This window comes from Mobula hypostoma, chromosome 18 (assembly GCF_963921235.1).
Source record: "Mobula hypostoma chromosome 18, sMobHyp1.1, whole genome shotgun sequence".
Lineage (NCBI taxonomy): Eukaryota > Metazoa > Chordata > Chondrichthyes > Myliobatiformes > Myliobatidae > Mobula > Mobula hypostoma.
In genome coordinates, this window is record NC_086114.1 from 32,453,670 (window position 1) to 32,470,203 (window position 16,534).

General features: G+C 43.8%; 1 protein-coding gene across 1 annotated transcript in view; it reads left to right on the forward strand.

Annotated features, from left to right (window-relative positions):
• LOC134358441 (tyrosine-protein phosphatase non-receptor type 13-like) overlaps nucleotides 1-16,534 on the forward strand; it is a 426,694-nt gene that overhangs the window by 130,751 nt on the left and 279,409 nt on the right. The window contains exon 7 of the mRNA XM_063070670.1: nucleotides 10,032-10,412. Within this exon, the coding sequence (XP_062926740.1) occupies nucleotides 10,032-10,412 (381 nt within the window). The remainder of the gene's footprint in view (nucleotides 1-10,031; nucleotides 10,413-16,534) is intronic.

Consider the following 16,534-nt stretch of genomic DNA (forward strand, 5'->3'; position numbering starts at 1 on the left):
CAGTGACACAACTGTTAGATCTGCTTCTCACCACTTCTGTGACCCGTGTTCAACCATGACCTCAGGTGCTGTCTGTATGGTGTTTGGCATGTTTTCCCCATGGCTGAGCAGGCTTCCCATGGGTGTCCTGCTGAGGAGTGCACACTGGTAGGTTAATTGGTCATGGCCAATTTCCTCTGGTGTGCAGGCAAGTGGTAGAATTTGGGTGGAGTTGATGGGGATGTAGGATATAGAACAGGATAAGAGTAAATGGCTGCTCAATGCTCAGTATGGACAGCGGGCCTGAAAGCTCTTTATCTGTGGTGCATGATTCTATGTCTCTGTCCTGGCATACATGCTTATCACCAAGCCTCCAGTTGTGGCATGATGCTAGTCAACAGAGGTAGCTGATTAGAAGTGCACTCAAGGCCTTCCTCTCAAACACCTGGACAAAGACCATTGTAAGAAGTGTTTTAAAATAAATTGTTTGTTAGTTGTTCTTGGTTTAGAGGTACTTGTACCGAAAATACTGTTGGGATTCTGATCCTTGTATTTGACATTGCCTGCTTAATGTAACTGCATTCCATCAGGAATGCAAACTGAAGATTCTGGCTTCCCGCCCTTCCTTTTCAGTCCTGATTCCTCTCCATTAATGCAGCTGACCTACTGAGTTTCTCCAGCATCTTGTGCGTCGAGCTCAGATTTTCAGCATCTCCAGAATCTCTTGGATTTATGAAGATTTTAATGTCCACCTAAGTCTACTTGTTTCAAGCATTATATTTTGTGATTTGAGCACAGTTTTAGGCAGTGATTGTTGGACAATGTGTCTAAGCACAATCCCATTCTCTTTTGCCCAATACAAGGTGACAGCAAAGACTAAACATGGAGATCTCTTGGGCATTTCCATCTGTACTGAAGAGAGATTTCAACATGGTGTACTTGAGGTGATATAGGTGTGCAGTTATGGCCCCAGTACAGAGGGAGAGATACTGAAGCAGATGAAATGTTCGCTGAACTTTAATAAGAACTGTGCAGAACAAAAGGAAAAATGATAAACACTAGATCAACAGGGCTGATAACTAAAACTCTCAGACTAAAAGCTAACACTGATGCTGGGGTTAGGAAGCAACAACTTAATACTGAATAAATTCCACTTCTTTACAGTGTCAATCTAAGCTGTAGTCTACTTTCCTGGAGCATTGTGTTATGTAAACAGCAACAATGGGTATCAATAGAGACAGGTTATATAAAAACAACCAAACATTTATTAAACACAGATAAACGATATAAAAAAAAACGAAAACCTTAACTGGAAGTTAACCGTTATGCAGCCATTCAACAAATCATCACTCGGCACTGGTTCTTAAAACGTTAAATGCGAAAACAGTTCTTAAAGCGGTACAGTCAGATATAGTTCTTAAAATGGTAAATTTGAAAGTCCAACAGATTTATACGTTAAATTAGGAGAGACTTCTCTGAAGAAGGATTTCTTCATAGATGCGACTTTCCTGCTGGTTCCGTCCAAAGGATTCATGATGCAGTAAATAAACAGTTTAAAACAACTGACCTTAATTTCTTTTAGAGAGAGAGCAAACCGTTGCATGAACTCTTTGCTCTTTTTTGCAAGAGTTATCTCAATGCAGGTAGCTACTCCTTCAACGAAGACTCAATAAGGTCGACCCTTTGTTAAACTGCCAAAGGATGCCGACTGCTCTCGATCCTTCGGGTCCTGTACTTCGATAAAGTCTTCACTCTCCCTTCTACTGGAATAAGGTACATCAGCACATCTAGCCAAAATTTCCAGTCCAATAATACTGCATCTTGCAACAGAACGCACAACCATCTCAAAAATGAAACTGCGTCACAAAAACAAACACGCAACAGAAACAGAGACACAGCACGTTCTACCTGGAAATCTACAAAATAAAAACTAACTGCGTCAGCTGGGTCTTCCCTTGTATACCCATGGTGCACATGTCATCACGTGACCTCACATCGGCAGGAAAATTACATCAGGTGACCTCCAAAAGACCATTACATCATTCTCACAAAAAAAACACAGATCTCCTTGAGGCATGTAACAATTGACACATGCTTGTGATTTGGTCAAGACACGACAAGACTGAAATGAAAAGAAGGGAGTTAAATGCAACAGCAATGAAACACTAATAGGCTGGAACGTACATACTCATGGGCGTGATTGTTGACCCTGTTCAGTTGTACGTCTGTGATGGTGCCCAGATTCTGCAGCAGAGTCTGTGGCTATGACAGGAGTCCCTCCTTACGCATAGTTCACAAGACACCAGAGGCCTGTGCCTACCGGAAGTCCTGGGTGAGAAACTTGTCCAGGGTTTCATGAGTGAGAACCCAAGAATGGTCCTCAGCACCATACCCTTCCCAATCCATGTGATACTGGTCCCTGCCTCGCACCTGGTGAGATGCCGGGAAATGTTGCACAGAATAGACCAGGGACCCATCCACCAAACGGGGAAGAGGAGGAGGAAGTTACCGGCTTGAGCTGGGAAACATGGAGCACTGGGTGAATCTTCATTGATGTTGGTAGGCACAGTCTCTGTTTATAGCTTTTTCCACTCCGTAGTATTGGGCCAACTTTCAGATCTCACCTTTCAATGGAAGATCTCTAGATGCCAGCCAGACTTTCTCCCCTGGCTTGAGAGGCCTCACCTGTCAGCTGAGCCGGTTGGCCTGCTGGGCATATTGTGTTTGAGAGCTCAGCAGAGAAGCTCTGGCTCGTCTTCACGTGTGCTTGCAGTGTTGGATTAACTGCTCAGCAGCAGGAGCTCCTATGTCGGTGTCTTGGTCAGAGAAGAGCGGTGGATGGAATCCCTTTCGGCAGTCAAAGGGGGAATATGCCAGTGGAGGATGACTAGAGGTTATTGTGGGCAATCTCCACCCAACCCAGTTGGGAGCTCCAGAGACAATAAAAGTCTGGAGCTCGTGGGTCTGGGGCCCCCACGGCAGAGAAACTGGGAGCATTATGCGATTAGGGGAAGATGTTTGTAGGGAGAATTGAATCGTCAGAATTCTCCTTCTTGATGACAAATATCCTCTTTAATGGAGCACTTGGGAAACGATGCCTGCAAACGTCCTGGCATGAGTACAGAAGGGAACCCGTTCTCCTGCGCTGATCTCGTCCCTCCCGGGATAGGTGAATGCGACCTACCTGCATAGGCGTCTCTGCCGACTGTGTACCGGGTGATGAGGGACAGGGTGGAGACAGACGGTGATCTAAAGCATAGGAAGCTCAGGACATTATTTCCCTGCGCTGTTCAGTTGCCTGGCCGTCAATTAGAAAGGCTGGATTTATCAGATCATCCTGGCGGTCCTGCTCGTCACGCACTGAGATCTCATGCTGGGCCCCTATGCTCAGCTCACACTGGAAATCAGTGATGAGGGATCTCTCATTCAACCCCGGCTCAAAAGCAAGCGTGCAGATCTTTACTGCATAGTCCCTCACTGTCCCTCTCCCTTGGTGCAAGTTAGCAGCCTCCTGACCCCATACTGGAAGATCAGACCCTCTCTTGAACTTGACTACAAATTGCTGGAAAGCTGGGCTGCAGAGTGTTGAACAGGCTGAGTGGGGGTCCATCTAAGAGATTCACCATGTAAACCAGATTACGTGCGTCATCACCGAGCCGATCTAGCTGCGCTCGGAAAGTCAGCTCACAGTGGGTAATGAAATTCCTGCAGGTGCCAGGGTCACCCAGTATCTGCCTGGAGGGGGAATGCTTGGTTCTGGTCCAGATGCTGTCATGGGGGTCAGGGCAGGCTGATGAGTGTTAAAGAGGAGAATGATGGAGATGCTGGGAGTGGGACTGTCCCAGCTGAAAGCTGCTGAATTGCGGCAGTGTGAGCTCTGATGGCTGACACCTGATGCTGGCTGTCAATATTGAGCTGCTGAAGCACGGCCCGGAGAGCAGTAATAGCTGCCACCTGGTCCCGCTGTCCGTGGTGAGCTGCCGAACTGTCACCGCAAGGGCTGACACCTGTGCTTCCTGCTTGGACTTGGCTTGCTGCTCTGAGAGTAGTTTCCACACTGTGTGTGACACTTCGGCCCACCCAGTGTGTACTGACTTTAGCTTCTTTCCTACCTGATCAATGAATGTCAGTACCATGGACAGCTGTTCTCTCTCTGCTGGGTCCATCTTGGTGGCCCTGTCTTTCTGACATGGGTGTACAGTTATGGCCCAAGCGCAGAGGAAGACACACTGAAGCAGATTGACAAGTTCACTGAATTTTAAAAAGAACTGTGTAGGACAAAAGGAAAAACAATAAACTGAAAGCTAATGACGACACTATGGCTTGGCAGCAATAACTTAATGCTAAATAAATTCCTCACCTTTACAACACCAATCTAAACAGTAGTCTTCTTTCGCAGAACAACGACAAAGGTAAGCAGGGAGTGTAGCCATCACTGTGCTTTTGTCAAGACAAGTCTGGAACGAAAGGAAGAGAGTTAAATACAACTACAATGAAACTCTAATTGGCTGGAACATGCATACTTAGGGGTGCGATTGATGACCCCGTTCAGCTGTCCGCCTGTGATGGCGTCCAGATTTAGTGGCAGAGTCTGTGGCTGTGACATAAGGGGAATATAAACTGCTTTTGGGTTCCCTGATGATAAAATTGGATAAGACTGATAAATCAAATGACAGAACTCAAGCAGTCAGTTTCAAGCACACAATAAAAGCTGGCGAACTCAGTGAGTCAGGCACCATCTGTGGAGGTAATGCACAGTCAACATTTCAGGCTGAGACTCAGTCTGAATGAGGTATTTGCTGGTTATGTTTTCCACAATCATACTTCCTGTACTATGTCCCAGCAATCTTTCTTGTACTGAGGCTGTTACGTACCCCGTAACTGGGTTGCCAAACCAGCAGAAATGGATCACTCAGTTGGAGTCTGGAGTACTAGAACTAAGAAAGTTTTATTAAAGAAACAAGCAACACATTAATCGAAAGGATAATAAATGCAACAGTTCAGCGATGATAAACGCACATGTGCACAGAATTAAGATAACCGCATCAATCAAGCTCTATCGTTGTCTAGGGGTAAATGACCAATTTCAAAATGACTCAAAGTTCAGTCCAGTTTGTAGTTCAGTTCGCAGTAATCGTTGTCATGGCGATGGACAAGGTGGGGAAGAGAGACATAGAATAGGAACAACTCATCATTCAGCACAGCTTCACTCACAGACCAGCGAGATGGCTCACAAACAGCATTTGGGCGGGTCCTTGGTGATGTCACCTGAGGTCACCGACTGAGACGCCTCCTCCAGATGCGGTCGATCCTCTGCAGTGAACCCGGCACCCAGGCAAGGGCGGACACACACCGGGTTCCCGCTGATCGTACCTTTCCACCCTTGTCGTTGTCTGGGACTTCTCACCCACTCGTGAGAAGCGCACCGCTTCCAGGGTCTCGTTACCTCGGGTGGCGTGTGTGTCTGTCTTAGCGAACCTGTCCCTTTTTATCCCCCTGCTGGGGTATCGCCTGTCCATCACTTCAAACAGTTCAGGCTTCAAAGGGGGGAGCCGCTCCAGACAGCTCTTCCTCCCACATCCCTTCATTACACATCTCCAGACGCTGCTCCATTGTTCCTTATCTCTCCTTCCCCTGAGGGCAGGTGGCAGACCAACTGCTGATGCCACTGATGCTAGCCCAGGCCAGCAAACATCTTAATTTTATGTGTATTCTCGTAACAAGGCATTGTTTAAATCTTCTGCTGAATCGCAGGTATCTTTGTGATTTATTACAATGGTACTGACAATTAAAAAAAAAGATTTGCTCTTCCAATGTTGGGACTCATCTGCAGCTCCATATGGGAACATGCCAATTCCCTGCCCAGGGATTTTCACTGCTGGATGTTAGTCCCAGTCTGGTGTGTAATATGTGGATGTCCGAAATATCTGAAATTTCCCCAAACTTGTACAAAGCTTTCTGATATTATCAATACTTAATACAAGGTGAGATGGAAATGCTTAAATAAATTTCCATCTAATTAGTTTCTTTGAAGGTGGCCCCATCCCCTCCCAAAATACTTCTACTGAATGACTGCGAGAATCTTCGTAAAATGTGCTCACCTCATGGTCGACAGTGTAGCACAGTGGTTAGTACAATGCTTAGCGCACCCAGCTGTAAGATTAGAGTTCAAATCCGCCACTGTCTGTAAGGAGTTTGTACATTCTTCTTGTGACTGTGGCGGTTTCCCCAGGTGCTCAGCTTCCTTTCACATTCCGAAGACATACGAATAGGGTTATAGAGTCATAGGAATCTATAGTACAGAAACAGGCTCTTCAGCTCATCTGGCCCATGGTGAATTATTATTCTGCCTCATGCTATCGACCTGCACCTATGGATAGGTATTGATAGGTATCCCAACTATGGATAGTCATCCATACCCCTCCCATCCATGTACCTATCCAAATTTCACTTAAATATTGAAATTTAACCCATGTCCATCAATTGAACCTGCAGCTCGTTCCACACTCTCACTACCTTTTGAATGAAAATGTTCCCCTTAAACATTTTACTCTTCACCAACCTCAGTGGAAAAAGCCTGTCTGCATTTACCCTATCTATACCCCTCATAATTTTGTATACCTCTATCAGATCTCCCCTCAATCTCCTACATTCTATAGAATAAGTCCTAACCTGTTCAAGCTTTCCCTCTAACTCAGGTCCTCAAGTCCCAGCTATATCCTTGCAAATTTTCTCTGTACTCTGTCTTTTTTACATCTTTCCTATAGATAGATGACCAAAACTGCACACAATACTTCAAATTAGGCCTCACCAGTGTCAATGGTTCAATTTATATCAGAGTACATATGCAGTATACAACCTGAACATCTTCCTCTTTGCAGACATCCACAAAACAGAGAGAGAAAAACCCTATAAAATGAATGACAGAAGCTCATTATAACCCCAATGCCCCCAATGCAAAAGCAGCAGAAAAACCATCAACCCTCCCTGCCTCCCCCACTTGCTCTAGCAATCATCAAACCCCACCACCACCCACTATGCAAGCAATAGCAAGCCCCCAGAGACCATGATTTGAGTCCATCAAAAACTACTGTCCATGCTAGCACCTTGACATCTCAGACAGGCTCTCTCTCTCTCTCTCTCTAACAAGGGAGAGAGAGGTATCGATCCTGCCACAGTGAGAAGGGAGGCCAACAGCTCGCTGTTTCGATGGTACAATCTGCAACGATGCTTGTTTGAGTTCCTCCAACTCCGAGCCAGCAGACTCTCACTCACCATCGAGAGAGAGAGAGAGAGAGAGATATTGTTCAAGTGCAGAAGCTTCCAACAGTTGCACCCACTGCCTCAATGCTTTGATCTCCCACGAGAATCAGCAACATCAGTGAGGAATCGGGTTGTCCAGAGGGCCGCGCCCCGAAGGCACACATCTTTCAAGCAGCTCCTGGAATGACCGAAACGCAGGCCGCTTGGAGGGTTCTGAGAGCAAACCACCCGTGAAGAACATAGTTTGAGTGCAGCTGTAGATCATGGACCCTGACAGGACCCCGGCCACCTTGAAAAGGAAAGAAAAGACATGAGAACAGGAGAATTAAATTGTTTTGCAGATGACCTGGAAGAAGTTGCCCAGGTCCGCAAAAACCTTTGGTGCCATCTTATATAATTTTGACACAATATCTCAACTTCCGTGCTCGATATATTGATATATGAAGGCCAGTGTGCTTTCTTTATGACCTTATCGACCTGTGACACCAGTTTCACGGATTTATGGATCTGTATTCCCAGATCCCTCTACTTTTTCCTCAGTGCCCTAACACTCACCATATAAGACCTACCCTGCTTGGTCCTGTCAAAATGCAACACCTCACACTTATCTATATTAAATTCTATCTGCCATTTTTCAATCCAGTTATCCAGTTGGTCCAGATACTGGTGCAAACTTTGATAGTCTTCCTCGCTGTCTGCTACACCCCCAATCTTGGTAACATCCACAAATTTGCTGATCCAGTTAACCACATTATCACCCAGACTGTTGATATGGATGACAAATCACAACGGACTCAGCACCGATCCCTGCGACACACCTTTAGTTACAGTCCTCCAGTCAGAGAGGAAGCCATCTACTACCACTCTCTGGCTTCTCTCATGAAGCCAGTGTCTAATCCAATTTACTACCTCATCTTGAATGCCAAGCAACTGAACCTTCTTGACTAACCTCTCTTGTCGGACCTTGTCAAAGGCCTTGCTAAATTTCATGTAGACAACATCTACTGCCATGCATTCATCAACTTTCCTGGTAACTTCCTGAAAAAACTCTATAAGATTGGTTAGACACGACTTACCGCGCACAAAGCCTTGCTGAAATCCCTGATCAGTCCCTATCTATCTAAATACTTATATATCCGGTCCCTTAGAATATCTTCTAGTAACTTTCCCACCACTGATTTCGTGCTCACTGGTCTATAATTTCCCAGCTTATTTTTAGAGCCTTTCTTAAACAACTGAACAAAATCAGCTATCCTCCCCAGCACCTCATTTGTGGCTAAGGATGTTTTAAATATCTCTGCTAGGGCTCCTGCAATTTCTGCACTTGCCTCCCACAGGATCTGAGGATTTATTCAACCTAACTTGCCTCAAGACAGCAGACCTTGCCTCCATAACCTTATTGCTGCTTTGCCTTACTTCTATAGACACTATGTCCATCTCTTGGGTGAATAAAGGTTGAAAAAACCCATTTAAGATCTCCCCCATCTCTTTCGGCTCCATGCACAGATTACCAATCTGATCTTCCAGAGGACCAATTTTGTGACTTGCAATCCTTTTGCCCTTAGCAAGCCTGTAGAATTCTCCTTTGCTTTGTCTGCTCAAGCAACCTCATGCCTTGTCTGCCAAAGCAACCTCATGCTTTCTTTTAGCCCTCCTGATTTATTTCTTAAAAGTTCTCTTGTATTTCTTATACTCCTCAAGTATCTCACTTGTTCCTACCAGCCTTTACCCGCTATGCATCTCCTTTTCCTTAACCAGAGCCTCAATTTCTCCCAGAAATCAAGGTTCCCTAAACCTGTTATCCTCACCTTTTATTCTGATCGGAACATACAAACTCTGTACTCTCAGAATTTAACTTTTGAAGGCCTCTCATTTACCAAGTATACCTTAGCCAGAAAACAACCTGTCCAACCCACGCTTGCCAGAGCCTTTCTAATACCATCAAAATTGGCCTTTCTCCAATTTAGTATCTCAGCTCAAGGACCAGACTTAGCCTTTTCTATAATTGCCTTGAAACTAATGACATTATGACCACTGGATGCAAAGTATTCCCCTACAAACATCTGTCATCTGCCCCATCTCATTCCCTAATAGGAGATCTAGTATCACACTCTCTGTAGTTGGGACTTCTATGCACTGGTTAAGGAAATTTTCCTGAACACATTTAACAAACTCTTTCCCATCCAGCCCTTTTACAGTAAGGGAGTCCCAGTGAATATGTGGAAAGTTAAAATCACCTACTATCACATCCTTAAGATTCTTGCAGCAGTCTGTGATTTCTCCACAAATTTGCTCCTCTAAATCCCTTGAACTGTTGGACAGTTAGAAAGTTGAGGACGTGCCATGTTGGTGCAAAAGTGTGATAGGCCAGCAGAATCCTTGTTAATTTGATTCAAATGGTGCATTTCACTGTATGTTTTGATATACATGTAACAAATAATCCTAACTTATCTTTGTAATATAGAAAATGCAGTTTTAATGGCACTGCACCCTTAGTAATTACAGGATTGATTCTTTGGTATATTAATCATTATTAATCATTAATCAATTCCTGAAAGACCGCTGCAGAAAGTTGACTTTGCTCTAACCCCTCTGAGACCCACTTCGATGTTATCAGCACACTTTCATGTTGTTGTAAGTAAAAAATCTTTGTTAATCAATGCTAATTGAGGTTAAAAAAGCAAAAGCAGATTGACGAATTGCCGTTACAGTGGATCATATTAATTCAGCATGAAATGCTTCTGTTTCCCAAAGCTTTGAGTTGATGTGAACATTTTGTTTTGTTTCAGGGGAGAACAGATTTTCTCACAGGACAGAAGCTGGTATTGACTCGCTCTTGTCAAACAGATCCTTTAGTCAACCAACGCCACTCAACCTAGGGCCTATTACACAGAGCTTCAGCCAAGATCAAAACAGCAGTGCCAAGCCTTTCACTACGGCTCCAGATGCTAATGGTAACTCTGGGGCTTCCAAGCCCCTCATGGGAATTTCCTCCTACCTCTCGCGATCTAAGGAATTTATCAATGGCAGACCGCAACAGGCAGTTTTGGGAGACAAAAAGGTTCACAGTTCTTCTGAAGCTTGCATCACTTCGGCATTGGATACCTATAGAAGAAGCAAGGGCAGGCGAGGTGAATGGCAGAAAATAGAGCATGCAATCTCAGTGGAAGGTAAGTGGTAGAATACGCCATCTCATGGTCTCTCTCATGCCCTTGCTAACTTCAGATAGCTCTCAATCAATGCACAAAGCACTGGAGGAACCCAGCGGGTCATACAGAGAAATGGACAGTCAACAGTTTGGGTTGTGACCCATCATATGGCCCATTTGTCCAAATGAAGGGCCTTAACCTGAAACACTGACCGCCCATTCCCCTGCATAGATGCTGCCCGACCTGCTGAGTTCCTCCACCAATTTGTGTGTTGCTCCAGATTTCGGCGTCTCCATTGTGAATCCAACTAATTCTTCTGGTTGTAGCTCTCTTTAACAGGGTTAAGTTTGAGAAGAAAGTCTTTAAAATCCTGTTTAAATTGTGAGGTTTTGCTTCTTAACTTGTCTTCCCTGGAGTCTAATTCCTATTGTACATCTCACCTAATGACTAGTCATCATTCAACTACTGTTATTGTTCATCGTGATTGCTCTTTGTTTCTTGTCCCCAGTTGCAAATATATACATCGTATAAATAGCCACGTGCCACCATTAGCCTTAACAACTTTGGGTGAACGGAGTGAATTGAAAGATCTAGGCTTTTCAGTTGTCATCTGGTGAGCCACATTTGAATCAGTTGTCAATCCCCATGAAAAGTCACCTGTTGCTCAATCTGAACAACAACCAGTGGCCAGGATATATTTTTATTTGTTTATTAGGGATAATGCAGAACGAGCCCTTCTGGCCCAATGAACCAGATCTCCCAACAACCCACCTCTTTAACCCTCGCCTATTCAAGGGACAATTTATAATGACCAATTGATCTACTAAATGCTTTGTCTTTGGAATGTGGGAGGAAACCAGAGCACTTGGAGAAAACCCATGCATCCATGGGAAGGACGTTCAGACTCCTTACAGATGGTGTTGGAATTGCACTCTGTATTCTGATGAATATTGTCACACTAACTACTGTACTATAGATGGTCAATACATGTGGCTTCACCAAAGCATAAGTCAAAGCAGTGGACAGGCAGGGTATTAGTGTTCATATGGACACCTTGAACACTGTAATTTAGAATTTATTGGTGAAGGAGGAATGCTTTAGGTGAAGCATATTTGAACTTTTATAGCAAGTTTTGAGATTGATGAAGTACGGCTTGTGCCATTTATAAAGCAACGGCAACATTATTAAGCCACTCCACAGAGAAAATGCCTTGGACTAAATGGCAGGGAACCTTTGGCCCAAGGTTTTTAATCATCGACACACCTCTACTGACAGACAGAACACAGCCTGGAATGGGCAGTCTTGTCAAAAGGCCACTGGCTTCCTTTATAAGGAGGTAGCCTCAGAGGTTTAATGGGAGTCCGGACTAAGAGCTGGAGTAGTCCTCTATTTTGGTCACAGGATGGTGAGGTGGGTAATGTTCCTTACAGCTGCTGCGCTAGCTCCCAGTGATCACAAACCAAGGGGGAAGGTACCTTCTTTCCTCTCACTATAGGGCTGGGGGTATGGGCCCAGCTATTGTTGGCAAAATTTCAGATGGTGATGAGGTGGTGTACAGGAGTGAGATAGATCTGCTGGATGAGCAGTGTTGTAACAACAACCTTGCACTCAACGCCAGGTCCTCATCGTGGGATCAGCAGTGGTAAGGGTGACCTGTTTCAAGACGGCACAACAGCACCTATTTTTAATTAGGAGTTTGAGGAGACTTGGTATGTCACCAAAGGCATTCACAAATTTCCACAGATATACCGTGGAGAGCGTTCTAACTGGCTGCATCACTACGTGGTATGGAGGGGCCACTGCACAGGATCAGAAAAAACTGCAGAAAATTGTAAGCTCAGCCAGCTCTATCACGGGCGCTAGCCTCCCCAGCATCGAGGAAGCTTGCAAAAAAGTGATACCTCAAAAAGGTGGCATCCATCATTAAGGAGCCCATCACCCATTTCATGCTCTCTTCTCACTGCTACCACCAAGGAGGAGATACAGGAGCCTGAAGCCACACACCCAATGCTTTAGGAATAGCTTCTTCCCCTCTGAATGGACACTGATCCCATGAACACTAGCTCACTAGTTTTGTCTCCTTTTGCACTAATTATTTAATTTTTTAATATATATATTTCTTTTTGTAATTTAAGGTTTTTTTAGTGTGTATTGCAATGTATTGCTGCCACAAAATGACATATTTCATGACATAAGCCAGTAATATTAGACCTGATTCTGACCCTGCTCAAAATAGATATGACGTTGGGGATCTCTGGAAGAAATTGAGCAGAGCTGCCAATGTTTTATCCTCATCTTTAACATCTTGTGTTGGATTCTACAATCACTGAGGGTGGGGGTGGGATTGGAATTGGTTTATTATTGCTACAGATACCAAGGTGCAGTGAAAAGCTTGTCTTGCATACTATTCATACAGATCAATTCATTGCAACAGTGCTTTGGGGTATTTAAAGTGTAACAGCTACAGAGAAAGTACATTACAGGTCATCAACAAGCTGCAAGTTATAACAAGGTGGATTGCAATGTCCAGGGTCCATCTTATTGCACTGGAGAGCCACTCAATAGTCTTATAGCAGTGGAGTCGAAGCTGTCCTTGGGCCTAATATTACATGCTTTCAGGCTTTTGTATCTTCTGCCTGATGGGAGAGGGGAGAGAAGAGAAAGTTCAGAGCATTTGGGGTCTTTGATTATTCTGGTTTACTGAGGCAGCCAGAACTACAGACAGAGCTAATGGAAGGGAGCTTGATTTCCATGATCGGCTGAGCTGTGTCCACAATCTCTGCACTTTATTGCAGTCTTAGGCAAAACAGTTGTGAGAGCAAACTGTAATGCATCCAGATAGGATGCTTTCTATGATGCATTGATAAAAATTGGTAAAGGTCTTGCAGCTTCCTCCTTCTCTATTTAATTGTCCGTCATACTTTATAGTCGGATGTGGTCGGACTGCAGACCATCAACCTGATCTAGTGATTGTGGGATGGCTTTGTTGTCTCTGCTGGCCTTGTTGCTTCATGTATGTGAATATGTGTTGTTAGCTTTCACTGGATAGTCAGCCACACGGTACTGCTCCCAGCATGCCCTGTTGCACCTCTTATTGACCTGGGGTTTACTGCCAAGCTGGATTGTAACTGCAGAGTGAGGAAACAGCCAGGCCTTGAGGTTGCAGATTGTGGGCTATGCACTTCTGCTACCATTGATGCTCCATAGTGTCTGGAAAATGGGTGTCCAATTTTGTGTCTACCCCATCGGATACACTGGTCATGCCATACAGGGTGCTGGAGGGTGTTTTAAGGCAGCACTTTGTCTCCATAAGGACTGTGACCAGCCTCACTAATCTGCATCTGACAGATTTATCTGCCATATGGACATTAGTGAGGAACAGGCCAAGTAAATTTAGCCCGTCTTCAGTTCACGTGGTGTAACCACATCCTTAAGGCTTAGCCATCTCAGTTGGGTTGAGGGAATTACCAAGCCTCTCTTGGTGTCAAAGACCAAACGTGCTACAACCAGGATACTTTCTATTTTGTAGCTACTTGCAATACATCTTCCTCAACATGAAGGTGTACTGATTCCTCAGCTGAGGAAGGATGGTCAAAGTTCAAAGCAAAATTTATGATCAGAGTGCATACATGGCACCACATACAACCCTGACAATCTTTTTCCTGCGACATATTCAGCAAATCTATAGAATGGTAACTGTAAACAGGATCAATGAACAAGTTGTGCAAATGCAAATATAAATAAATAGCAATAAATAACGAGAGCATGAAAAAACAAGATAATGAGTCCTTAAAGTGAGTGGCAAACAGGTTTCCTTGCTGTTTTTTGACTTGATGTTTTAGTCCTAGTGGGGTCTACAGTCACTATTGAGAGCTTCTTTGGCCACACCATTCTGATAGTTTTGGATTGCAATACCAAGTTCTGGTGAAACAGAGATGCTAGGATTTGCAGTGGAAGTGTCAGAGATTTTGACTGAGAGATTGATTTTATGCATGCGTCTGTGTCAGGCTTTTGATTAATGAGTGTGTGCTTCGATATTGCCAATTTAGTCTTGAATGTTCACAATAAAGGCCTCATTTATCTCACCAAGGGCAGTAATCTGGAGTAACTTTGCTGTTGGCAGATGTGTTGCCTGGACCAGTGTCAGATGGCCTGTCTGGGTTTATTCTTTTTGAATATTTTGGGTTTCACACATCTGAGAATCGTAGCCAGTTAAGAGTGCGTATGGGCAAATTTCCTTTCCTTCTCATGTGGATGTTAGTGAACCAGACACACCCTGTAGTGTCACGGTTTTCCTGGTAGGTTTAAGTAACTTGACAGGAGCCTGGAAACCTGTTTCAGAAGGGAGAAAAGCTAAGCTGTAAAGAGCAAACAGGGGCTCGGGCAGAGGTATATTTGGGAAGGAAGATGGAGAAGGCAATAATGCAGGGCAACAAAGGGGGATGAGGATAATCAGAGCATATCAGGAAGGGGCAGGGTGTATCAGAGTGCACTGGCACGTAGAGTCTGGGTGAGGGAAAATTATCAAGTGAAATGAAAGTTCCTTATTTCATTATGTATAGCATTTGAAATTAGTAGATGGTTTGATGGACTAACTTCAATTCAATGTATGCTCAGTGGCCACTTTATTAGCTACAGTAGCCGCTGTGTGGATTTCTGTATGTTCATGCTCTTTTGTTGCCATATCCCATCCGCTTCAAGGTTCAACATGTGCGTTCTGAGATGCTGTCTGCACATCAGCGTTGAAACACAGGATTATCTGTATTTCTTTCTTTTCAAATCTTTTTATTGTTATATTATACAGGAAAAATAACATGAGTATATAGAAGTAACAACACTTACAATGCCTCAAAAAAAACATTATCTTAAAGATTGAAAAAAATTTTTGTGATAACAAAAAAAACCTACTAAGCAGAAAAGTGAGTGAAAAAAGAAAGAATCCATTAGGTGTACAACGCCAGAGTCATGCATCATACAAAAAGCTTCTCAAAATAAAGGATTATTTTTCATGATCTTTGTTTCCAGAACAGGCTCAACTTTTCCTTGCAGCTATCATTCCTGGATTCAGGACGATAATTCATTCCTGTACTCTCTCTGGGATCGCCACTCCATTCCTAGAGTGAGGTAATCTGAGCATCCATTTGATGGCCTCATGGGTCGTAGATGGTTTCTCCTTAGCAAAGCACTTATCCACCTATCTCGCTGTATTACACATCCAGGGTGTCTAAGTGTTGTATGACATGAATTTCCTGTTATATTTCACTGTCACATTTCATTTTGATAGGAATAGCATAAATTCATATTGCAGTGTGATATTTTAATTGAGCATTCAAATGGAAAACTGACAATACAATGGTGCAGCTGGTAGTCCTGCTGCTTCACAGCTCCAGTGACCCAGTGAACTCCAATAAATGCATCAAACTTGATGTCCTTTTCACAAAGCTATTTGATTTTTCATCATTTATCTCACTTTTCTCAGTGTCCTGCTGCAGTGTTTTTGATAAGTGTTTGAAGTTTATTGATTGTAGTTTCCTGCATGTGCTGTTTTCTAATCTCATTGTAGCTTTCCAAAATCTGGAGAAATTGGGGAACCTCAGCATCAGCTATCTCACTAGCCAGTTCTTTTTGGATCCCAAAATAGAGATCATCAGAACACAGTTACTCGTCAGCTGCGAGCCAAAGTTTGCTCAGTCAGTACAATTTGACAGACAACTTTCTACCAGCATTAACATCATCATCTGTATATGGAAATTTCATGAAACTAGTACAAAGTAATAATTCCCAGAGAATGTTGCAAAGGTTATGTTGGTCGTTAGTTAGCACCTGGTTCAGTTCGTACATCTCAGAGGGACATACACACTTTGATGAGTATGTATGTCCATCTGAGATTTATGAATTGATCTAGAGGTTCTGAAACACTCAATCTTATCTAGACATGAGAAGCGTTAGAAGTTCCTGAGCATCAACATCTCTGAGAATCTTCTCTGGGTCCAACACGTTGATGCAGTCACAAAGAAGGCACATGAGTGGCTCTACTTCATTAGCAATTTGAAGAGATGTCACCAACGAACCTTACAAGGTTCTATAAGTGCATGGAGAAGAGTATTTCAAAGATGAGAAAATTTGCCGATGCTGGAAATCCA